The 26,004-nt window shown below is 32.8% G+C and overlaps 4 protein-coding genes, 2 non-coding genes and 3 pseudogenes across 6 annotated transcripts in view; 5 read left to right on the top strand and 4 right to left on the bottom strand.

Annotated features, from left to right (window-relative positions):
* The first annotated feature begins 1,660 nt into the window (after window positions 1-1,660).
* The window catches only part of LOC120142215 (translation initiation factor eIF-2B subunit gamma-like), a 34,315-nt gene continuing 9,971 nt past the window's right edge, over window positions 1,661-26,004 (top strand). The window contains exon 1 of the mRNA XM_039156964.1: window positions 1,661-1,694. The gene's annotated coding sequence lies outside the window, so the exon portion shown is untranslated. The remainder of the gene's footprint in view (window positions 1,695-26,004) is intronic.
* Window positions 5,038-6,377, top strand: LOC120142221 (10 kDa chaperonin, mitochondrial-like). Its single transcript, XM_039156969.1, has 3 exons — window positions 5,038-5,233; window positions 5,311-5,450; window positions 6,291-6,377. The coding sequence occupies exons 1-3, from the start codon at window positions 5,129-5,131 to the stop codon at window positions 6,337-6,339; spliced, it is 294 nt and encodes a 97-aa protein (XP_039012900.1). The 5' UTR covers window positions 5,038-5,128; the 3' UTR covers window positions 6,340-6,377.
* LOC120142220 lies at window positions 6,972-10,557 on the bottom strand. The gene is made up of 6 exons (XM_039156968.1): window positions 10,444-10,557; window positions 9,621-9,671; window positions 9,432-9,504; window positions 9,207-9,247; window positions 7,395-7,454; window positions 6,972-7,287 (listed from the first exon to the last, which is right to left on the bottom strand). The coding sequence occupies exons 1-6, from the start codon at window positions 10,507-10,509 to the stop codon at window positions 7,237-7,239; spliced, it is 342 nt and encodes a 113-aa protein (XP_039012899.1). The 5' UTR covers window positions 10,510-10,557; the 3' UTR covers window positions 6,972-7,236.
* Window positions 11,308-13,386, bottom strand: LOC120142219. Its single transcript, XM_039156966.1, has 4 exons — window positions 13,134-13,386; window positions 12,212-12,282; window positions 12,025-12,111; window positions 11,308-11,794 (listed from the first exon to the last, which is right to left on the bottom strand). The coding sequence occupies exons 1-4, from the start codon at window positions 13,225-13,227 to the stop codon at window positions 11,519-11,521; spliced, it is 528 nt and encodes a 175-aa protein (XP_039012897.1). The 5' UTR covers window positions 13,228-13,386; the 3' UTR covers window positions 11,308-11,518.
* On the top strand, window positions 15,011-15,082 carry TRNAW-CCA. Its single transcript has one exon. It is a non-coding gene; the product is annotated as a tRNA-Trp (tRNA).
* On the top strand, window positions 16,123-16,194 carry TRNAW-CCA. The gene has a single exon. It is a non-coding gene; the product is annotated as a tRNA-Trp (tRNA).
* LOC120142217 lies at window positions 16,361-18,369 on the top strand (annotated as a pseudogene).
* On the bottom strand, window positions 19,385-21,089 carry LOC120142091 (annotated as a pseudogene).
* On the bottom strand, window positions 24,675-25,934 carry LOC120142216 (annotated as a pseudogene).

Below are 26,004 nucleotides of genomic sequence, written 5' to 3'. Positions count from 1 at the left end.
CTTTTTGCCATAAATGTCGATCTTCAACCGAAACTCTTTAATATTATTATGTACTAGCCTCGTCATTTCTATTTTATGCTTCCATTTGTATATCAATAAAAAAATTCATTACTTATTTTTAATCATAATGTATAAATTCTAATTAAGATTTTAAATTAAAAATAGATAAAAGAAATATTACATTTCGGCAAGAGGAAAGTCAATCGGTGTTCGACTAATTAGTGTTAAAAATGGAAGTCTCTGCCAAGCCCATGATTGTAGCAACATCAGACATCCATCGATTTCTACTGTATTAATATTATTGATGATTAGTGACGTCTTGAACATCTCACGATACAAGAACGCCAATATCGCAGATTTCCAACTATAATGACGAGTATTCTGAAAAATTCTCAAAAACGAGAGATATTATGTGTGAACCAGATTACCTAATTTATTCGGCATCAAAACTCCCCAATCAACTACAAGATATATGCTCGAGTTGCATATACAATTTCTTGTTGGGTACTATTTTGTTGGACTTTAAATTGATTATCCAACCACGACAGCCTAAAACACCACCCTTTTAACTCTAGGCTTACTGTCGTCTGCCTAAGAAACTCATTGAAAAGGTCTTCCACATTATTATAATCATTTCTCATCACCACTGGCATCTCATTTGTTAGGATCCCGAGTTGGAAGGCCACATCTTCTAGGGTTATCGTGCATTCTTCGCATGTAAAAAGAAATGTATGTGTTTCTGACCTCCAACGTTCAATCAACGCACTGATCAAACTCGAGACCAACTTATATTCCCGAACAAATGTAACATAATAAAATCCAGCCTCTTGCAGGTGATCTTCAATCAAAGGGTATGGTTTATCTGGAATATTGAGCCTATGATGGATGACTATCTACTCGTCTTCCTATATTTATAATATTCATGATATTAATCAATTAATCATCAAATAAACTTCTACCATTTAATAATAATTATTTTTTATCAAATAATAATATTTTATTAAATAATAATAACACCATCGATCCCAAATTGATAGAAATATGTTGAGTGTCAAGACGAAATAATTGATTTTGTTCTTTTATTTGAACGAATCTATATAAAAAATTAATAACATTAATAATTTAATAACACATAAAGATGTTGATGGGAGAGAAATGCTACATAAAGAAACAAATACTACTAAGTACACCTAAGTATTCAACGCAAAAAAAAAAAAACACATACAAGTTACATACAAAAGCAATATCTATCTATGCATCTAATTTGAACTAATTGATTTACTAGATTAAATGTTGAATAATATTATAACGAATTTAGTTTAAAGATTACATTTAATATAAACATTAATTTAAGGAAAATAATTTAATCTAAAAATAATCTATATTAAGTAACTAATTTAATTTAAACAGGTAAAAATTCGTAAAACAACAACAACAACAACAAAATTATCTTCTTTGAATCTTATCCTTTAAACCTAATTTAATTTATTTTTAAGTTAAATTCAAGATAATTTATTTAATTTTAAATTAAATTTCATCCAATTTAAACAATATTAATTAATTAAATAATCAATTTAATAAATCAAATAAATTAAAATTTATCATATATATTATTTATAAAATAATATAGATTTTAAAAGTGAAAAATTATTGACTTTAACTTTCTTCTCTTCTTCTTCTTTCTTCCTATTTTCTCTTCTTTCTTTTCCTATTCTTTATTTCACTCCCGGTGTAACCCTCCCTCCTTACACCCCTATATATATTAAAAACCAACCCCATAATTGTTGGCCAACCGAACCATTGTTGCTGTAATTATTGCATCATTATTGTTACCCCTACAGCGCGACAGACGTTGAATTCACGGGGACGAGGGCCATGCATGCAAGTGAGAAACGCATGGCTTCCCATGCATCTTCGAGGAATTTTTGGGGGGTGAAAAACATCTTGAAGACACGACGACTCCGAGGGATTCTTACAGTAAAAAACACATTGAAGGTAATGTGAAATCGAGGGATTCAGCTGAGATGCGTGGAAGGCAATGTGATTCTGAGGTACACTGTAGTAATCACCCCATTCAAAGAAATAATCTTCACATTGCATTATTTGAGCCATTATTTTTCCCGGTGGATTATTTGAAAATTTCAACCTAAGTTTAATTTATTGATTTAAACTATAATGTTTTAAAAATTATTAAATAATCCCAATAATAAAAAAGAACACCATTATCTTAGAAAAACATAAATTTGAGTAGTTATGTCTGATAATCATGTATACATTATTAATAATTAAAAAAATTAAACAAATATTATCTCGTAAAATATCATCTATATATATATATATATATATTTAAATTTAAGTATCATATATATGTAAAAGTACGTTTAATTATTCATATTTTTTATATTTAATTTAAAATATATTATTTTAATAAATAATTAATAATTTGTGATATTTAATATTAAATTTTTTATGAATTGTTCAAAAAGATTAAGATATATGAATAATTTATTCCCATTTGTCACCATTTTTTTCTAATTTTTCTTTGGGTAAACTACTGCAATGGTCACTAATGTTTGGGTAAGTTTTTGTTTTCACTATTGATGTTTCAAAAATACAAATCTATCACTGACGTTATCGTTTGTTACAAATTGGTCACTCACCGTTAACAGACGTGACGAAAAACACACGTGGACCGTTAACAGCTGTAACATGCTTATTTGGATGGTATAATTACACAAATAATCCATGTTATTTATATATTCTTTCAATTTAATCATAGTTTTAATAAATTAAAATAAATTAACTTAAATTTAAATAAGGACACCAGAGCCACTACTTTCTAAAACACTCCTCCACTCAGCTAATCCCGAGTCCACCACAAAAAACTAAAATCAACCATGGCCGCAGCAGCCAGAGTGATAGCCGTCACCAGCCACTCCACCGCAGCAGGCGCCACTCCTTGTTAATTGCTTTTCAAAACGTTTTTCGCTTTGAAACACGGCAGCAACTCACTCAGCTTCAACAACGATAGATAGTGTTCGAAAAGATTGTTCTCTTGCAATGCCATTTATAACCCTCAGGTTCAAATCAAACAAGAAGGCCAACCTGAAACTATCGACTACAGACTCTTTTTCGAAGATACTTCGGGCAAAAGTGTATTTTCACTTTCTTCTTTTTCTTCTTCATTAATATGACATTGCTATGTAATGTGTGTTTAAGAGGATTCATTTCTGATTAATTCCATCCTTTGTCCCCCAGCTATAATATAAACTGGAATTATGGATTGCTTCCAGAAACATGGGAAGACCCATCTTTTGCGAACTCTGAAATTGAAGGAGATTACCCTGGTAATTACAATACTATTTTCAGTATTTGATACTTTTCACAAGCTTATTATTAATTTAAAAAATATTTTTAATTTAAAATATGAATAAAAAATATTTTTAAGTAAAGATAAAAATAAAATATTATATATTTTTAATTTAAAATAAGAGTAAAATATATATTTTTATATTAAATTAATAATAAAATATTTAAATATATTTCAAGTTAAGATATTTAAAAAATATATATATTTTTAAGTGATGATAAAGATAAAATACATATTTTTACATTAAAATAAAAAATTAATAAATTAAGAAAAAATACAAATAATTAATAAGTTAAAACAAAAAAATATAATTTTAAAATTTAAGATATATAACATATTATTAATTTGAGTAAAACATTTACATACTAAGATACACAATATATACTATTTGTTGTCCAAAATATATTAAGTGGTTGACTTGGTTCAATGGTTTAACTTGTATTATTTCACTCAAGGGTCTTATGTTCAAATCCTCTCACTTGCTTTTTTATTGCTTTATTTTTCTTCCAATCAGAGGGTGACACGTGTCACCCTTTGATTGATAGAAATAAATCTATTAAATTAAAAATAAATTTAGTCTTTCAATCAAATGATGACATGTGTCATCACAGGTGTGTAACCAATGACACATGATACATTCGATTCGTAAGTAAATTTATTTTAATTTATTAAAACTAGGATCAAATTGAAAGAATATATAAATAACATAGACTATTTGTGTAATTATACCATCCAGGTAAGTTGTTAATGGTCCACGTGTGTTTTCGGTCACATTTGTTAACGATGAGTGACCAATTTGTAACAAACGATAACGTTAATGACCGATTTGTGACTTTTGAAACATCAGTAGTGTAAATGAAACCTTACCCAAACATTAGTGACCAATGAAGTAGTTTATATTTTTTTGAGTCTAAAGATGTGTCATGTTTGTTCACGTTTAGGGTGTGTTTGGTTGGGGGAATGTGATATTCTCATGGGAATAGAATCTACATTCTCCCGATTGGTTGGCCGGGAATGTCATTCCCGGTAATCTTATATTAACAATAGTGAATTTTTTTGGGGTATATTATCGGGAATGTCATTACCTCCCTTTCTTTAGGTATTGTTGGATTACCGACGTTTTGGACTAAAATGTCCTTAAAAAAATTCTTTCAAAAATATTCTTATTCTATCTTTGAATAATAAAAATTCTACGAATGTTAAATTATAAATTTATCCTTAAACTATTTTATATTTACAAAAAAAAATCTATAAATAAAATTGTTCAGGGATTAAAATAAAATTCTACACTTTCATTAAACATTTTTATATTTTCAGTTTTATAAAAATAATTATATGAATTTTATGAATTTAATTTTTTTTTTAAAAATATATATAAATATTTTACAACTTGTTAAAAAACAAATATATAATAAGGACAATTTTGTTAAATATATATTCTAATAATATTTTATTTTTTTAACCAAACACGGTAATCTTACATTCCTGTTAAACCAACCAAACACAAAATACAACATTCACAGTAATCATATTTTCTGATAATCTTTTATTTCTACTAATAATCTTACCTTCCGTGAAACAAAATCACTCATAGAGTCTTCTCCAGGTTAAGTTAGGGAGGCCATTTTCGTGATTCAATATAAACCCTAAATCCATCTTAAAACCTAATTCTCCACTCTTTTCAAATTTAGTCCCTGTCAGCCAATTCCATCGCAGAAAGAAGCTCATTCCCTCCCCCTTTTTCCCGGAACAAACAACATGGCAAAGCGTTTGATTCCTTCATTTAACCGCATTTTGGTTGAAAAACTAATCCCTCCTTCTAAAACCAACTCTGGGATATTGCTTCCCGAGAAGACCCCCAAGGTTTTTAATTCAATCTCACTTCACTAACCTTGAGTTTTTGTTATTTTATTCTAATTATGTTTTTTTAATTGTTTTAGTTGAACTCCGGCAAAGTGGTAGCAGTTGGGCCAGGAGCACGAGACAGAGACGGGAAACATATCCCAGTTAATCTAAAGGAAGGAGATACAGTCCTTTTGCCTGAATATGGAGGCACCGAAGTCAAGCTTGCTGAAAAAGAGTTAGTCTTTTTTTCTTTTACATTCATCTTGTATTCGTACCTTTCTTAAACCTTGTTGTCTATTTTTTTTACTGTTTTTGTTTGTGAATATGTTTTGGCTGTTGCTTTTCGTTTTTTCTTGGAGAATTGTTCAAAGCTTAAAAAGTTGAACTCTCATTGGGAAATGGGTTCATCCCATTCTTACTAATTAATGTTGTTTTGAATCAGTCTTACATATTGTAATTCCTATGGCTTTTTATTTGACGTGATTTCGTTTGTTGTTGAACAACTTAAGCTACATTCGGTGCAAAACGAAAGTTAGCTTAGCCTAGAATACATAGAAATGGCAGTAATTCCTCTAATAGCTTTGCCTCGTCATTACTGAGGATATATATGTGTGTGTGTACGTATATATTAAGATGTGTATTATTTTTTTAAGGTTATGTAGTGCCTCTAGGATGGTGAAGTTGGACAGGACGGGATTAGGATCAAACATCGGAAGCAGCTAAATTACTTGGCTTCATAAATACAGGGTTCATTAATTATCTAAACTTGTAAATCTAGATGCAGTAGGCTAGTGAGAGCAAATCGCAGTCTTTGTTTGCTGTTGACGTATGACAAGTAATTATATTTATCTAGGCTATGTATCATAATTTGCCTGTAGACCGATCTGCTGCATGCCCTTTGGCAAATTATTAGGTTTCTGCAAACATAGTATCTTTGTATGAATTCTTCATTTTCGTGAAATAATTTATTTCCGCACATTTTAGAACATGTGTAAATATATGGACAAAGTTGTGCATCATTGGCATCGTTTCTCTTTGGTTCTAACTTCATTTTCTTGTCAAATAATTGTTTCAGGTATCACCTATACAGAGATGATGATATCTTGGGAGCCCTTCATGACTGATTTGCAGCTTTGGACTGGAGAATTGGATTCTCTATTTCCAAACATGTTTCCCTTGGACTTATGAGACTAGTTTTTTGCAGCGTGTTTAAGACTTTTTTATTTGTTCGAAGGCATTTTGGATGGAGAAAAGAAATGTCGCTTAAAATCTTCCACCAATCACCTTCCCTTACATTTTGGTTTATGCCGCTTTAAGTTATTCATAGGCATTTTCATATGAACACAATTGAAAGTTTTATAATACACAAACATGATATGAAATGTGCATGCAAATAAATAGAAGAATTCCCCACTAAGAGAATTATGCGAAATGATAAATAGGTTCCTCAGCTGTTACTCCAATTTCAGCAACTACAGAACACACACGCACACAAAAAAAAAAGATGACATATTTGAAAGCAATATTACAACAATTCAGTGCACTAAGTGTACCACCGTGGATTCATCTCCACTATTTCTTTGATCTTAAAAAAGAACAAAGATATCCAAAATCAAAAAGATGAAAATTTTATTCAGGTAATAGTATGACCAGATAAATGCATGATGAGTGAGCTTATATAGCATTTGCGTCAAATTTAACAAACGAGGAACTTAAAAAAGGGGGGCAAACGCCAAAACTAAGCTCTTCCTCGTTTTTCCATGAGCATAAATGAACCGCATTTGACATCGAAATTTTATGCTTTGACTTAGTTTTAGTTTTTTGAATGTAGGTTACATGGGGAATGACTGTTAAATATGATGGATCTCATTTATCGAGTCACAACAAGAATGGTTTTTGATGACAAAATTCTCTCAAAACAGACTTCAACCTCATTAACAAGATGCAGAAAGGGAGAAAAGATAAGAACCTAACAGCAAAAAACAGGTACTAGCCATTAAGGGACTATCTTTTCAGCAGTTCTATGAGTTTAGGAACTTCTCAGCAGCTTCAAAACTCAGCCCCTCATACACCTGAAAATGATTAAAATTTCAAGATTTCGTCCAATCAAATATAGGAAATTGGAAATCGAAGATAGAGATATTCAATTGTTATGTTCGGATAACTAAAATAGACATACAAGTTTATTGTGAACATGTTGGAAAGCCTTGCAAAAATTTTCTGCCTCTGCTGCACCAACCTAGGCCAGTCAACAAGAAGACATTAACCTATTTCAGTCAACATGTTTAAAATGCTTCTAACACAGTTGTTATTAAGCGCAGGAACTTTATCACAATAAAACAAACACTTAAGATAAAAACTTTATTTTACAATCAACAAAAATATCCCACAAGATCCTCAAAACCTAAAAAACAAGTGATAACATTTGGAGTTGCAGGCAGGGACCATTTAAGCTGCAAAAGCTCTTTTATGGTTGATTTGGCATGAAGTTGCAACACAAATAACTGCTGCCTAGTGAAGAGACAAGTTTTGTTTCAAACTTCCTTTTTCTCCTGTTAATTTCTGTCGATAAAGTTCTTACCACGACAGGTTCCCATCTATATATGACCTCCGGTGCTACATATGAAATACACCTCTTCTGTAGAGGCAGGTGGTACCCTAACCTTTAAGTGTTTGTTCGGGGAAAGCCCTATCTTTCTCATCAAGCAATGGATGGATATTATGCATCAACATTTATTCAAAATGCGATTTTCTGCTAATTAATTATTCCCAAAAAGAGTACATAGAGCTTAAAAACCTAATTACTGCTATGCATTATGAACAGGACAATAAAGGTTCTATTCACATCAAATGCTCACTATATGAAACAATATAAAGCATCAAAATCAATGAAATTATCTACAAGATCCAAGTATAATACTTGAAATTTTGTTCATCTTCTTTGAAGGAGAATGCTTCCACTAAAAGAAAAAAAAATCGAAGGCAAAAACAAGGTTGCCCCATGACAATAGCTGATATGCTGGGACTCTCGATGTGACTCATCTAGGACTATATATGCTTTCCACCGTTGTTTATCCTAAAAGCACAAAAATAATAAAAAAATTTACAAGTACTACTCTGTATCATCACAAAAAAAAATTCATGTTGCCCCAACACTAAAAAAGGTACAGCGCTTCCCATGACACTAGTGGATAGTTGGATCTCTTGATGCAGTGCCATTGAAGACAATGAAAGGTGCTTTGCACCCTCAGTTATTAATATTAAAGCTCATAACCAACCAAAATTTTAAAATGCAAAGTATTCAATATTTATCATCAGAAGCGGTTTGAGAATTGTCAATTTTAACTAATAGAAAATATCTTCAACCATGGCTGAAAGAGAAAAATAGATGGTGTAAGAATAATGGTTGAGAGAATGTAATGGCCCCACAAGAATCAAATTATTGGTGTTGTAAAAGAAATCTCACTACGATGGCTTTTTGCGATTTCAAAAACTTCTTTGAAGTTTCAAGGAACTAAAGTTTGAATGATCGTGGAAATTAAAGGTCTTAGGAAGAATATACGAAGCTATGCATGGGAACCAGAGACCTTGAGATGATCATTAAGTTCAGACAAAACCAGACGGAAGGAAACATCTAAATATTTTAGGTACATGTTGGTAATGGGTGACACATTCTGCTTTACTTTTGGTATCTTAACACAAAAACCTTGTGGGTACTACTTAGTCTACTTTTACTTCTTTTTAATTTCTTTAAGCACAAAAAGTGCAAGGTTTCAGTGAAAGGAAAAAAATGACTCTAAAAGTAACTAGCCTCATAGGATCCACAGTAAATCATTCAAATTACCAGTTTTAATTTTTATATTCCAGTACTAGGTAATTTCATCATCATCACAGAAACTTCTAGATCATATATTGTACGAATAAAACAAATTATGCTTTAGTTAGAACTGAAATTTTTAATTAACTTGGAGTCATTATGCTTTAGGCATACCTTTTTCTCAGCTGTCAACTTTAGCTTCTGCCAAAATTTATCTGTCAAAAAGAATACACGCAAGTTAAAAGGAAGTTGTAAGACTTTTTTCAGAACATAATAATAAGTAATCCATTATTTCTCCAAACTTTGACATACAGATTGATCAATTGATGACAGATCAAAACTCTAATCCATACAGTTTCACAGAGATAACTTTATTCTAGGGACTGTGTAATAACTTACCGTGCAGATCAGTTCCTTGATTCTCTGTTTCCTTTCTTTCACCATCATGCCATGCATCTTGCCAATCCTTAATCTGTTTAGTAAATGACAAACATGACAAGCTAACATATTACAGATACAATTCAACAGGATAAGCTAACATATTATATAAAAGGGAGTAATGGGTGGGGATCAATCAGCTATGGTAACCTCATTTGATGTCAAACAAGAATCTGCTTGTCTCAATGTAGCTAACTCGGCCTGAAATTTTTAAAGATAATTTCAAACAAGAATGAATGTAAGAACTTCATATCAGAATGAATGCAGTCATAAGCATGGACATTTTTGCATGAATCAACTGTTCATAGTTATCAAAACTGGATACTAAATTTTTAAACTAGAAAACCGCCACCCATGAAACATTTTGTGAATGTAGCTAAAACCAAGCATTAGTTCAGATATTTTCCTTACTGAGACCATTAAAAATTAAAAAGCTTAAAAAAGCATCATTTTACCAACTTTGAGCAGCAGCATTAGCACTAAGGCTTTGCTTGGTTTGAAGGTTGGAAGATTAGTTAATCAAACGGTTAACACTCAAAACCACACACCCACTTTGTAGTTTAACCAGTAGAATTAAAAAAAAAACCATCTCTACTCCTTCATACAAAGCAGAGCCTAAAATAATTGATATCTTTTCTTAAGTCCCACAAAACACATAAGTATCTCTTACAACACTATATAGAAGCATGAAACACACAATACAGATCATCAACCAAATCGGAGAAAAAGCCACAATCAATAAAAACACCGATTCAAATATACTAAAGCATAAGATTATTATAGCACTGAAACAAACGAGAGGGTCTTTCATATAAAGAAAATTACAATCCTTAAACTTACTGTTTCCCGCGGGGGGGGGGGTTTGAAGCAAAATATCGATGTCAGACCCATGGGATGAATGAACAACTAAAGAATTATTAGAGAAAATGGTGAAGAAATAAAATCAATAAAAAAGAGGGGTTTTGTTATTTACATGATAATCACGAGATCGAACAACAGGGAAGAGATCGAGAAGGCGCCGAAATTCTTGTTCATCCATACCTCTCAGCTGTTTGAGACAAATCCTGAAGCTTGAGTGGTAATTTACAAGTACAATTCTTACTATTTTACTATGACCAAAGTGTCCTTGGAATAATATTAGGCTTTTTATTTAAATATACTATTATTTTTTAAAATTAAACGTTTACCTTCACTTATTTACAGAAATAACACTTAATGAAAATATGACTAATTAAATATATCTTTAGTTTGAGTAAATATTATCTTATAATTATTTTAGATTATTTAAATATATATATATATATATCTTTATTTAATATGGTACCGTACTATATTTACAATACTATTATTTTTATAAGTTAAGTTAAAAAAGGTGATTGACAAAATATGTTTTTTTAAATATTTTCCCCCCAGTTTAGAATTTATTTGATTGAGGGTTTAACACAAAAATATTGAGTTTATAGGGAAAAGAAGGAAGTTAAAATAAAATGTCTACTTACTTAAATGGCAAACGAACAAAGATCAATTGATTTTTCAACAGGTGTAAATTACTCGATGCATAATTATATACATAAACTTCAATGTTAAATTTGTACATAAACTTTAATTTTACGTGACTACCAACATAGAACTATTCTTTTAATTCAATTATATACGCTAAACTTTTGTTTTGGTTTTGTTGTAAATATTTTAAAAATAATTACATTAATTTATTTTTATGTTGAATTAGTATAATTACTTGTATTTGCAATATGTAAACGAGAATGGTGTTATGTAGATAAATGTAAATAATTTTCAAACAAAATGATTAACATACATATGGGGGAGAATGGGCAAATTATGCAAACAAAACCATGAAGACTACAAATCTTCTCATCAAAATCAGTAAAATACTGGACGTTCCTACATTCTCAAGCAGCTATCTCAATCAAAGTCGGCAAGAGCTTAGTATACAATAACAGATGAAGATCATACATAAGCAATGATAAGTTATGAAGATCCAAAATTGGCATTGTCGAGGGGGGGGCATACTTAGATCAGATGTTCATTCAGTGGCGCTTCTTGCCTCCACGAACTCCTTTCTTCTTACCTCCGTTCTTTTTACTACCTCCCCTTTTCTTTTTTCCTTTGCCACCAGGGTGGCCATCAAAGTCATTTTCTTTAGCAGGAGACTTCTGAAACAAATGCTTCACATCGAGCACACCATTTTTAAAATGACCTTCGCTTGACTTCAGAACTCTGTCCTCGGGCCTCCGCTTGTCTGCCGGTCCTTTAGCACTGCCACCAGCACCAAGCTTCCCTCCAAATCGGCTAAGAATCATATTCTAAATTCAAAAACAAAAAAGGTTAACAATCCACAACAGGTTAGCACTGCCGGTCCTTTACCCGGACTTATTTTCTTTCTAAGTAATCATTCCCAAACTTGTATCCTACAAATTCATACATTGGTATGAAAAAGATCTTCCAAAGATATGAAAAACCTTTAAAAAAAATTAAGCATATTCCGAGCCCAGATAGTATAGATTATGGTAAAATGGAAATGAAAGTAGATCACCTCTTGCAGCATTTTCTCTTCTCTTTTCTTCTGATTCTTCATGACCGCCTTGGCTACACTCAGAGGTAATCTCTGCCTCTTAGGGGGCTGCATTCAGAAAACCAACAGTCAATGTCAAATATTATTTTAAATCACAATCACCACGCAATCTTCACGGTTTTATCTTTTCGAAGACAAAAGTTCTTACCTTTCCACCCAAAGAAACCACCTTCCTATTCTCCATTTCTTTCCTCTCCTTCCATGTCATGTGTGAGGACCCTAAAATGTAAATAAAGGAAGACAAAACAACTTTAAAACTACATAGCAAATGTTAATCTTTAACTGGAAGGGGTGAAAAATTTCAAAATAGAGCTACGTTCACATCATATGTGGAGCTTAAATTATCTGCTCTCATTTTCTATCCATGTCTAACACATATTCAACCGGATATACATATATAGGTCTACGCCGCTAAATATATGAAAACTAACTTAAAAATGATTGAGCAAACCGTGTAGTACAAATTACTTAACCAAAACTCACCCCAAATCCATATATCATAATATAGAGCTAAGCAAATTCGATATCAAATTAAGTCGAGATATGTATGTTTTAATATGAATATGATTCACAGGGAAGCATTTCAACCATTTCTAAAAAATGTCTTCCAAGAACTAGAAGTTTTTACCAAAACTTGAGACATAACAGCTCACATCCTAAAGCTGTCTAACAAAAACTAAATACACAGAAGCATAAAAATTGATTATGGCATTATTATCAAGCACAAGAAAGCTTCAAATTGTTACAACCACTTAAAAGAATCAATAATGGAAATTTTCATTCTTCTTTCTGGAACCAACACGTTGGAAAGCTTTCTCCAAAAAGCATGTAATTTAAGGCAGATAATTAAAAACAAAATCGAACCCAATTCAAATAAATCTTCTATTACTACAAAAACACTAACGAAAACAGCCAAACTTGATTCTAATACCACCTATAATTATTATTAAAACAAGATGCTGACAAGGATTAACAGCAACTAAAGGCGACACCCTAAATCTTCACTGACAATGATTCAGGTTGCACGGATGACAAAGAATAAATTCGAAAAAAAAGAGGCGAGTATATACCAAGAAACTGAATATCTTTCATAATATTTCTAATGGTGAATCGGTTGTCATCGGCGGCGTCCATCTGATTCCTCGGATCTTGCTTCTTCGACATTTTCACCGCTATTAGACTTAGAACGACAAATAAGTATAACTTGAAATATGAAAATTGTGGTGTTGGAATTGAAATAGGGGATTTCAAAGGGGGAAAGTGAGTTGGGGTTTCAAAGTTGGGTTCTGCTTTTGCGAGGAAGGTAGGTTCGCTCGCTCGTTCGCTATAACAGTAATTCAATGTTCAGCAGGGAGAGACTGGGCCTAACCCTAATTTATACTATCTATATGCTCTTTTCTTTTCTAATACACTATCTATATTCTTATATATTCTAATTGAGAATTGATTAAACTGTTTTTATTTAAAATAGTAATTCGTATTATTCATTTTTTTGTAATTAAAAAAACATTTGGACATTTTATTTTTAATTTCAAATCAAATAATAAATTAATCTTTAAAACCAATTCAATTGGATCTATTATTCATTTTTTGTAATTAAAAAACATTTGGACATTTTATTTTTAATTTCAAATCAAATAATAAATTAATCTTTAAAACCAATTCAATTGGATCGCAACACAAACAGAAACCTAGCCGTCGACTAAAAATATGACAAACGATTTAATTTATACAAATGTGTCGTTAAAATTTAATGTGACAATTTTAACAACTGAACTAATTAATTAGGCAAAATCCATAAAATGGAAACCTTCTTACTTCACTTTGTTGATTCAATTCTTTTCTTTTTATAGTAATAGAAACAACTAATTTTATTTTTTAAAAAAACTAAAATTACAATAAGAATTTACGATCAGAATCATAAACTAAACACATAATTAGTATATTCTCCTGAAAAGGTAAAAACTCATCTAAAACAATTCAAACAATAGGTAGATACGAAAATATTTGTCTGCTCCCACAAATGAATCACAATAAGGGATTAAACTATTGAAAGATTACCGACAAAACGTAAATCAAAGCCAATCATCTCAAGAAAACTATCTACAAACGTAGGTTGTGTATCCATATCCAATTTGAGCGTTTAAAATAGGAAAAAAATAGCAGGATAACAAATGAGCATCATCTTATCAGCCTTAGCGATATCAAATTCAATCATGAGAAAAATAAACGATAAGTGGTCAAACGACCGGAAAAAAAAACGTGTCATAAAGATAAAGAAAATTGTACCATAAAGACTAATTTATTAAAAAAAAAAGAAAAAATATGCAAGATATGTAAATAAAAAAAGACTAACAACGAAAATTAGCATTAAGGCTGTTGTCACTGTTTATCGACTAAAAGAAAATGAGAGAGAGAAAGGAGATTTGGAGAAAAGGAGCTGCTAGGGTTTAGAGAAAAGACGTTGATTCAATTCTATGCCTATTTGGTTGGTATATCGAGCATAAATGTTCCATTGATGCAGCCTCTTTGATGGTCTGCATTACAGAATAAAAGCCACATTTGAGCATGACACATGTATCACAAATTAACATGACATTCTTGGACGGTTCCAACTTCCATTTCCATGCATGTTGTTCATTTTTTTTCAGCATTTGCTTGATGAAAATTTTTCAAGGTTCTCTATGCATTTTTTTCAATGTCAATCTTGCATGTTCGTTCTTTTCCATCTCAATTAGCTGCACGATTTTACCTTTTAATCCGATATCGGTCCAATCCGTTGCCGAAATATATCTTCCCAACTGGGTGATTTCAACGAGGCACTCTGATGCAGCAATGAGTACGTGGAACTTGAATACAAATTATAAATGAGAAATATTTTGTTTTATTTAGGAGTAAATATCATATTATTAAATAATTATTAAACTAATGGACCACGTTGTTAATCGGATCCGTGGCGCAATGGTAGCGCGTCTGACTCCAGATCAGAAGGTTGCGTGTTCGATTCACGTCGGGTTCAAATCCCTTAAAGCCGATTTTTTAAGTTTTGCATTCATTATCGGATATGCCCCATCCGCGCTAAACGCGATCTGAATTTTAACAACATTTTCATATTGTCCTCAAAAGCTTGCTGAAAGCCAGGAGCTCGAACCTGCAAAGAAGAAGAAAGACGAGAACCGCAAGCTCATTTACTCTAGAGCTAAGCCAGCATGCACAGGAGTACGAGGCTCAGGTAAATTTGCTGTTCTTTCTGGATTAATGTTAATAATATTTTTACAAAATCTTGAAAGCTCATGACTTTATACTCTGTGTAGCATGTAATCATTACGAAGAAAAATTATCTGATTCAATTGAAGCGGGATGCGAAGTCAAACGGAGGTTTCAACCCTCTTATCTATCGTTCGAATCCGCGGGTACGTTTGATCATTGTGACAGCATTCAAATCTAAATCCTAAATGGTAACATGTAGTGAATGTTTGTTTTTTCAGTATCAATGCCATGCAGCCAAGGACAAGAAAGATCTTGCGATTGAGACAGGTAGCTTACTGAATATTTTCCAAAACTCGTTATGGTTTTAACTTACCCATTTCTTCTTGTGTTTCAGTGTTCTGGTGTTTGAGACTCTTTTACCCGTCACAGAGTTTCATGTCAGTGCTATACGTTTACTAAGCAGTAAGCACGCTTGTTGCTTTTACAGATCAAAGGTTTTGGGCAACTTTTACATGACATAATTGTTAACATGGTAATTATAGTCATATTATTCATATTTTTTTATGATAAGTTTAATCCTCTACTGTTTAGTATAAAATCGAGAGTCATTGTTATGTTAAAGATTCTTTTTTGTGTGTGCTTCTTTGAATTTGATTTGAGTGCAAATTATCTCTTGTAATTTTGGAATCATTTTCTTAATCCTAAAATTATTTATAATTCGAACTTTTACTTGACGTTATTTTAAATATATTTTAAAGTTATTAGTCTTAGGCTCAGTCTCATACAAAAATTTAACATTTGCAAACTATTATTAGAACTTTTAAAAAAACTTTGAAAACTTAAACAACTGGATCCGTGGCGCAATGGTAGCGCGTCTGACTCCAGATCAGAAGGTTGCGTGTTCGATTCACGTCGGGTTCAAATTACTGAAATTCAAATCTTATTTTTTCCTTGTTCCACTTTTGGTTATGGGCCCATATGGGTTAAACCCGACCTGAGTTGTTCCTGAAAGTGGGGAAAAGAAATCCTAGCCGTTCGTTTTAATCATCAAAAACCTAACAAAATCCTATTTAACATTTCCAGTTTACACTTCGCTCATCTTTCTCTTCATTTTTGCCGAAACCCTAGAAACACCACCGTTAGCCGCATCCAACCAAGGTGAGAAATCTTTGTTTTCAATGATTAATTTTCTGTCTTCTTGAAAACTTTCAACTCTGTTTTCTTATATACATTGATTCTGTTTTACCAATCCTTGGTGCTTGCTTAACTCCAGTTCTTTTATTTAATGGATCTTTCATCTTACTTAGATTCTGTAGTCTTTAGTCAGTCACAAACTTTGTTTAGCTAACATAAGCTGAAAAGAATGAAATGGGCTTTATTCTAGGATGATTAAATATCTAGAATTTTTTACCTGATTGATTTTGGTTTGATATAGTTTTGATTAGAGATGGGTGAGGAAGTCAAGACTGCTGTCCCCGAGTCACTCCTGAAGAAGAATAAGAGAAATGAAGAATGGGAGCTTGCCAAAAAGCAGGAACTTGAAGCTGCAAAGAAGAAGAAAGTTGAGAACCGCAAGCTTATTTACTCTACAGCTAAGCAGTATGCAAAGGAGTATAAGGCTCAGGTAATTATTCTGTTCTGTTCAGATTTTTGCACTTTGTTTTTTTAATCAGATTGTATAAGTGTCTAACTTGTATTATGTGGTGTTCAATTCTTAGGAAAAGGAGTTGATTCAATTGAAGCGGGAAGCAAAGTTGAAAGGAGGATTTTATGTTGATCCAGAAGCTAAGCTTTTGTTTATCATTCGAATCCGAGGGTATGTGATTATTGGGGCATTTCATTGATTTAAGAATCTAAATTCTAAATGGTAACATTTTGTGAATGTTGTTTATGTTGTCAGTATCAATGCCATGCACCCAAGGACGAGAAAGATCTTGCAGCTCTTGCGTTTGAGACAGGTTAACTGATCTTTATCTTTTCACTAAAATTCTGGGTTATGAGAATCGATTCTCCACTTTTCCCTCTGTGTGTCTCATGCATGAAGTGAATCTCCCTTTGAGGAATGATGTGTGTTAGGATATCTGGTTGAAATAACCTTACTTGTTTAATATGCTGTGCTTTGTTTGAGTTTTTTGTCCAAATCAAATGTAGGCTTGTGTTTTTATTGTATGGTTTTAAGTTGTAGAAATTTTGTTAAGTTTGATAGTTGAACTTAAAAATGAAATTAATATCATAGCATCTTAGCTTAGTGATGGCAAACTTATCATCAAACTTGTATGTTTGGGTTTGATTCTCCTTTGTCATGTTAAAAGTGAAGTCTTTTTACACTGTAGGGATACTGTCGGCAATATGGTCAACAATTAATAATGATTATTCTAATTTACAAATAAAATTTAAATTGAAATTGTCGCATTTGTTTCAATGGATTGCAGATTTTCAACGGCGTTTTCTCAAAGTGAACAAGGCAACAATGAACATGCTTCACCTGGTTGAACCATATGTGACTTATGGGTATCTTTTGTTTTTCCCACTTGTTTTATAGTTTATTATACTTTCCATGACTTATTTCTCACTGATGTATGCATCTAGATACCCTAATCTCAAGAGCGTGAGGGAATTGATCTACAAAAGAGGTTTTGGGAAGTTGAACAAGCAGAGAATTGCATTGACTGACAATGTAATTGTTGAGCAGGTTGTAACGTTTCACATACTGAGTTTTGTTTCATGTTGGCACCAAACATTTATTAAGCACTACTGTTTTTGTACTGGTCGCAGGCTTTGGGAAAATTCGGCATCATATGTGTGGAAGATCTTATCCATGAGATCATGACCGTGGGGCCTCATTTTAAGGAAGCCAACAACTTTCTCTGGCCATTTCAGCTAAAGGCACCATTGGGAGGTCTGAAGAAAAAGAGAAACCACTATGTTGAGGGAGGAGATGCTGGCAACCGTGAGAATTACATCAACGAGCTAATTAGGAGAATGAATTAGATGCATTTTTTGAGATTTTAGTTTATTTGTCAGGATCCTTAATTTACTTTGGAAGTTGAAAAGAGTTTTCATATAAGTACAAAATTTGCAGCGTGTTACTTTGTGGCTTTAAAAGATTTTATTTGTATCAGATGACTAAGTTTTTATTTGCTTGAAGTCTTTTTATAACGTTGGGAATTGAAGTAAAAGACTGTTTTAGGTTAGATGATCAAAATTTTTTTTGATTAATAGATGATCAATCTTGCATTTGGCAATGTAAGACTTTTTGTTACAATATACTTAAGCTTCTTCTGCAGGCCTATGCATATGCATCAATGCTGAAAGATGCATCCACCCCATGTGTGAAGCTGATGAAAGAATTATTGCACTATGGGTTTATACCAAGCTTATTTTCGGTTTTGAATCATTTTAAGTCTGTATCATTATCAAAATGCTTGGTTTCACGTTGATCTTATAGCTTCAACACTTTGCACTGATATTTACTCCGATTTCAGAGAGTATCACCATTCACCATGATCCCATATCTGGAACCGGACTACCTCAACACAAAATAAGCATTATTGAGACCAGATGCTAATCCTGACTCTTATGGGCAATGGAACGATTGTTTTCGTTTATGGATCTGATATATTTGTCTCTTGCTTTATCCAGGTGCCAGCAAATCAATTATGCTCCTGAGCTTTTTGATGTTGGTCGAATCTTGCTGGTTGAGATTATTTATGATGGCCAGCTAATCATATTAACGACTACTGGTGCTATTAATCCGGGTTTGCTGTTTCAATTTTTTTTTAATTTTCCACATTATTCATGATTTGTAAATCTTGATCTTTGTTTGTGAGTGCAACTGCTGGTTTGGGGAACTATGTGGAAGCACTTGTGAGGAAGCATGATGATCGATGGATCAACTCAATTATTTCGGTTCAATCCGTTAATTCGATTTTGATTGAACTTTGCACACCCGTCCATATACATTTGGACCAGGGAACTTTGGAGTCGAATAAGAAGTCGGAGCGGGGAAGGCTCCACAAATCAGCTACAATTAATATGGTCCTAAGTTAGCCAAATTTTATTTCACAGAAGCTGAAACATAGATGGATCAGGGAAGGATTTAAAAGAAATGTCAATCAAACTGTTGGAAGAAGTCGTAAATGTGGTTGTTAATCTCATCGGGTTTTTCCATGTGGATGAAGTGCCCAACTCCTTCCTGCAACAATGGCACATCCTTCTTGAATCCGCCATTGTGGATATATTCCTTTATGCCAGGCAAATGGTAAACCAGGTCCATATCACCCACTACGAACTTCGTGGTTACTTTTACCTCACAACCAGCCCATGCTGCCGTGAGTTCCCAATTTCTGTTATTACAACCAAACACACACATATAAAGTTAGATAATAAGAACTCGAGGTACACACACGTGCATATGAATGATATAAAAACCGATTAAAGTTTCGGTAATAGTTGATTCCACCGGTGAAGCCGCTTTTGGTGTCGAACTTATTGACATGGTAATTGAAGTCTTCCTCTGATAACCAGGAAGGCAATGCAGTCGGTGTATCCGCTGAATGTCCGAATAGGTTCCCTATGGTTAACATTATTGGACCCGGAGTGCTCTATGCCAGCATTTCCTTCACTACTGTCTCTGTACCAATCTCTGCAAACTCGGCTTCTATTTCTCCAGGTTTCTGTTGTAATATTGTTGCAGAATGAAAGAGGTTTGGTTCGCAACTGCAATGTACAAACTATGCTTAAAATGAAATTAAAAAGGTGAATTTACCTGAAATCTGCAGATGTAATAATCATTCCCGTAAGCAGCTCTCCACCTGTCAACGGGCTTCATTCCTGGATTATATGGAAAAATGGGCACACTCAGGTTCAACAAAGCTTTCACTTTGTCTGACCTAAACAAGCATAAATACCAAGCTATTGAGGCAACCCAGTCATGGCCTACTACAAACACCTGTTGTTGGGGGGGGGGGGCGATGGTGTTTAAAAGATCAACCAAATCCCCCACTACATGGAAGCAGGTGTACTCAGTGACCGAATCTGGAGCATCGTGTCACCGAAGCCCCGCAGGTCCGGAGCGACGGCTCGATAACCCTTGGAAGACAAAGCATCAATCTGGTGATGCCAAGAGTACCATAGCTGAAGGAAACCGTGCAGAAAAAGAATGACTGGTCCTTGCCCTTTTTCTGCTACGACGTGCATGTTTATGCCGTTCACCTTAACTATTCTGTCAGCTGCATAATGGATTTATAACGAAAATAGAAATAAGTAGAAAATAAAAGATTTAGTAACACGTTTTGAGAAATCCATTTTAATAATTTATTATATACGTTCTTTGAGAGGACCAAATTTAATAATTTGATATATATATAAATATGGGTAAACTACATTAGAGATCACTAAACTATGGTTAAAAATCAATTTGACTACCAAAATTTCAATTGAATCAATCAAACCACTTAACTATTTAATGTTTGAATCAGACCATCGACCGTTAATTTTTAAAGTAAATGGTGACATGTCTGTTAAGAAAATTAATATAATTATATATTTGGTCATTAATATTTACTAATTCTATCAATTTAGTCACTATTTTAATTCAATAAATAAATTGAATATACAATTAGATAGTCAGACGTGTCATTAAATGATTGGATAATTATTTTAATTTATTTCCTTCAATTATTTACCTTCCAATAAAGTGGTGACACATGTCACCACCTATTTGAAGAAAATAGTAATTGTTGTTGGGAAGATTCGAATCAAGGCCAACAGGTCGGTGATCACGAGCACAAACCACTCAGCCAACTACAATACATGGCATATGTTTACAATATTTATTATATATCTTGTTATTTTTAATGAAAGAAAAAAAATGAAGTCAAAATGAAAATAGGAGGTTTCAAACTTGAAACTTCACCACTGGTCCAAACGTATATTAAAAGCATAAATACAACATTGTATATAATATTTAATATAAATTTTTCATTTTTTTGTTATTGTATATAATATTATGTTTATTCTTTTAAAATATGAAATAATTTTATAGCGTTTTTAAAAAATTTAATTAGATTGTGATTTTTAATTTTTTAATAAGATTTTTTATTAAAATTGTAGTAATCTAACTAGAAATTTAAAAAAAAATTATATTAAAACAAATTCTTTTTGGTGTGATGTTTAAAATTATCATAAAAAGTGTATATATATTTTAAAAATTATCATATTCTTTTTAAGAATTTTTTTATTTAAATAAAAAATGTTATAATCTAACTATCATAAATAAAAAATTCAAAATTAATAACAAAAAAAATTCAAAATTTATATTAAAAAGTTGTAATCTAACATAATTTTTTCAAAGATTATCTAACTAAATTAATAACTAAAAGTTTTCTAACTAAAAAGTAATCATATATAGAACAATATTAGCATTTTAATTTCATATGTTTCTTTCATTAACTGTAACAGGATATATAAAACATATTATAATTTCTTAGCAAGAATTGGAGGTGGTCGAGTGGTTTAGGTCCGCATTAATTCTCTTCTTGGCTTTCAATCGAAATCACACAACATTTTATTTTCTCCAACTGTTTTCCTTTAATAAAGGTGGTGACACATGTCACCATCTTATTGGAAGATAAATAAATTAGATTAAATAAATTAAAATTAAAAAATATCCTCCAACCATCTAATGACACATGTTATCATGTAATTGGATGTTAAATTTATTTAATTGAATTAAAATAGTGACTAAATTGATAGAATATGTAAATATTAAGGACCAAATATATAATTATGTCAATTTTATTAACGGACACATCACCACCTACATTAAAAATTAACAGTCAGTGGCTTGATTGAAAAATTTAAATAGTTGAATGGTCTGATTGATTCAATTGAAACTTAGTGATCAAATTAATTTTTGATTATAATTTAGTGGTCTCCCATATAGTTTTATCCTATAAATATATACTTTTGTTATTTCTTCTAATATTTTTTGGGGCCATGTGGCCGCCGCTAGTCCCCATAAAGTGAGTCTTTTTACACTGTCGATGATATTGTAAACAATTAATAATAGGTTTTTCATATTTGCAGTAAGATTCAAATCCAAATTGTGGCATCGTTTGTTTCAATGGATTGCAGGATTTCAACCGTATTTTTTTCTTCAAAGCAGGCAACAATGAACGTTGAAGTTGAACCATGTGACTAACGGGTATCTTTTGTTTTCCTCTTCTTGTTATTGTTTAGGACAAATCGTACCCTTCTTCACTAAATTTTTTTATTTTATTTTATTTACTGTACATTTAATTTTTTTTTATTTAATTTTATATATTAGATTATTTTGCTCACTCCTCTGCTATTTCTAACCACACGTCATTTTTATTATCTTTTGAGTTGCCATGTGATCTTTTATTATTATTTTTAGTATAATTTTAATGTCTTCTCATCAAATTTCACAATCCACTGACCACCCTTTGCCGCTTGTTATCTCCGGCCGTTCGTCGCCTTTCGATCTAAATCTACCATTTTTGTTTGAATCCAAAACAATGTAAAAAAAGAAGAAAAAAAACTCGTAACCCACAATCACGGTAAAAACGCCACCACCCACCATTTCACTCTTTTCACTCTATCAACCACCTCTAGTGCACTAACATCAAACCCATAACACATCCAAAAATCATTTCAATCCCTCACTGTAAAATCAAACACCAACCCAAATATTAAAACTAACACACAATATCACAGCCATTAACAACAGCATAAAGAGTAAAAAAACGAAGAAAAATGAAGAACAAAAGAAAGATGGACCAAAGTGAGAACACCACCATATCTTAATTGATCAACAGCGGAGGAAGACGTCCAGAAATAAAGGAAGCCGAAGAGTTTTAGCTTAGATCTATCACTTTTGGGATATTTTATTTGGTGAAAATGACGTCGAATTCATGTTCAGGAGATGGAAAATAGTTTGTATGAAAAATTTGGGATTCAACGATGGTAAACGTGGTCGGAATGAAAAATGATGTGGTGGCTGGCGGTGGCAACCGATCAACTTATTTGCAAAGTAGAGAGAAAATAGGAGGAAAGAAAAGAGAAAAAAAAAGGATTTTTACAGAGGATTCTAAACAACGTCGTTTTGGTGTATATTTGAGTTTTTCAAAATGATTTCGTTTTGATGGTTGTGCCATGTCATAACTTCATTAAATAATTAACGGCTGAGTGACAAAAATAGGAGCAATTCGAAAGTTCAGTGAACAAATTAAAAATATAGTGAGTAAAATAAGAGAAAGTAAAGTTCAATGAATAATGGTGTAATTTACCCAGTTATACTTTCCATGACTTATTTCTCCCATATGTATACATTTAATGGTAGATTCATAAATATTTTTAGGATAACCATACATGCATCAATAACACAAAATTTCCGTATGATGCGTGCTCATCCCGACTTAAGCGTGAGGGAATTGATCCACAAAAGAGGTTTTGGGAAGTTGAACAAGAATAGAATAGTACCGACAATGCAACTGTCGAGCAGGTTTGTAACGTTTCACTTACTGAGTTTAGTTTCATGTTGGCACCAATCATTTATTAAGCAAAAATTGAGGTTAGATTGTCAATCTTGCAAGAGGCAATATAGGAATTTTTGTTGCAATATGCTCAAGCTTCTTCTGCAGGCATATACATCACATGCATCAATGCTGAGAGATGCATTCACCCATGTGTGATGCATGTGAAAGAATTATTGTACTATGGGTTTAAACCAATCTTATGATAGGATCACATTCAATTCTGTTCGGTTTTGAATCATTTTAAGTCCGTATCAATATATCATTATCAAATTGTTTGAATTCAAGTTGATCTTAAGCCTCAACACATTCGCGCCGTTATTTACTCCGATTTCAACGATAATCACCACAATTCCATATCTGGAATCGGTCTTCCTCAACACAAAATATGCATTATAGAGATGAGATGCTAATCCTGAATCTTATGGGCAATAGAACGATTGTTTTCGTTTATGGATCTGATATATTTGTCTCTTGCTTTATCCAGGTGCCAGCAAATCAATTTATGCTCCTGGGCCTTTTGATGTTGGTCGAATCTTGCAGGTTGAGATTATTTATGATGGCCAGCTAATCATATTAACAACTACTGGTGCTATTGATCCAGGTTTGCTATTTAGATTTTTTTTATAATTTTCCATATTATTTTTCAAGATTTTTAACTCTTGATCTTTGTTTGTGAGAGCAACTGCTGGTTTGGGGAACTATGTGGAAGCACTTGTGCGGAAGCATGATGATCGATGGATTAACTCAATTATTTCTGTTCAATCCGTTAATTCGATTTTCATTGAACTTTGCACACCCCTGTCCAAATACATTTGGACTAGGGAACGTTGGAGTCGAATAAGAAGTCGGAGCGGGGAAGGCTCCTCAAATCAGCTACAATTATTAGGGTCATAAGGTAACCAAATTTTATTACATAGAAGCTGAAACATAGATGGAGCAGGGGAGGATTTAAAAGGAAATGTCAATCAAACTGTCGGAAGAAGTCGTAAATGTGATCATTAATCTCGTCGGGTTTTTCCATGTGGATGAAGTGTCCAACTCCTTCCATTACCACTACTTCCTGCAACAATGGCACATCCTTCTTGAATCCGCCATTGTGGATGTATTCCTTCATGCCAGGCATATGGTAAACCAGGTCCATATCACCACTACGAACTTGGTGGCTACTTTTACCTCACAACCAGCCCATGCTGCCGTGAGTTCCCAGTTTCTGTCATTACAACCAAACACACACATATAAGATTAGATCATAAAAACATGAGGTACACACACGCATGCGTATGAATGATATAAATACCGATCGAAGTTTCGGTAATAGTTGATTCCACCGGTGAAGCCACTTTTGGTGTCGAACTTAGTGACATAGTAATTGAAGTCTTCCTCTGATAACCAGGAAGGCAATGCAGTCGGCGTATCCGCCGAATGTCCGAATAAGTTCCCTTTGGTTAACATTATTGGACCCGGAACCCTGTATGCCAGCATTTCCTTCAGTACAGTCTTTGTACCAATCTCTGCAAACTCGGCCTCTATTTCTCCAGGTTTCTGTTGTAATATTATTATAGTATGGAGGAGGTAAATTTAGCTGAAAAAGACATTAAAAAGGTGAATTTACCTGAAATCTACAGATGTAATAATCATTCCCATAAGCAGCTCTCCACCCATCAACGGGCTTCATTTGTGGATTATGTGGGAAAAAGGGCACACTCAGGTTCAACAAAGCTTTCACTTTGTCTGGCCTAAACAGGCACAAATACCAAGCTATGACAGCTCCCCAGTCATGGCCTACTACAAACACCTGTTGTTGTGGGGCGATGGTGTTTAAAAGACCGACCAAATCCCCCACTATATGGAAGCAGGTGTACTCGGTGACCGAATCTGGAGCATCCGTGTCACCATAGCCCCGCAGGTCCGGAGCGATGGCTCGGTAACATTTAGAAGACAAAGCATCAATCTGATGATGCCAAGAGTACCATAGCTCAACGAAGCCATGCAGAAAAAGAATGACTGGACCTTGCCCTTTCTCTGCTACGTGCATGTTTATGCCGTTCACCTTAACTATTCTGTGCTTAACCCCTTCCATCCTTTCACAATTGGAGCTTCTTTGGCTGGTTTTGTTGGCTGTTGTCAGCTGCATAATGGGATTTATAATAAATATAGAAATAAATAAACC

This window comes from Hibiscus syriacus, unplaced genomic scaffold (genome assembly GCF_006381635.1).
Source record: "Hibiscus syriacus cultivar Baekdansim isolate YM2019G1 unplaced genomic scaffold, ASM638163v2 tig00110819_pilon, whole genome shotgun sequence".
NCBI lineage: Eukaryota > Viridiplantae > Streptophyta > Magnoliopsida > Malvales > Malvaceae > Hibiscus > Hibiscus syriacus.
This window is presented reverse-complemented; position numbering and strand designations above follow the sequence as displayed.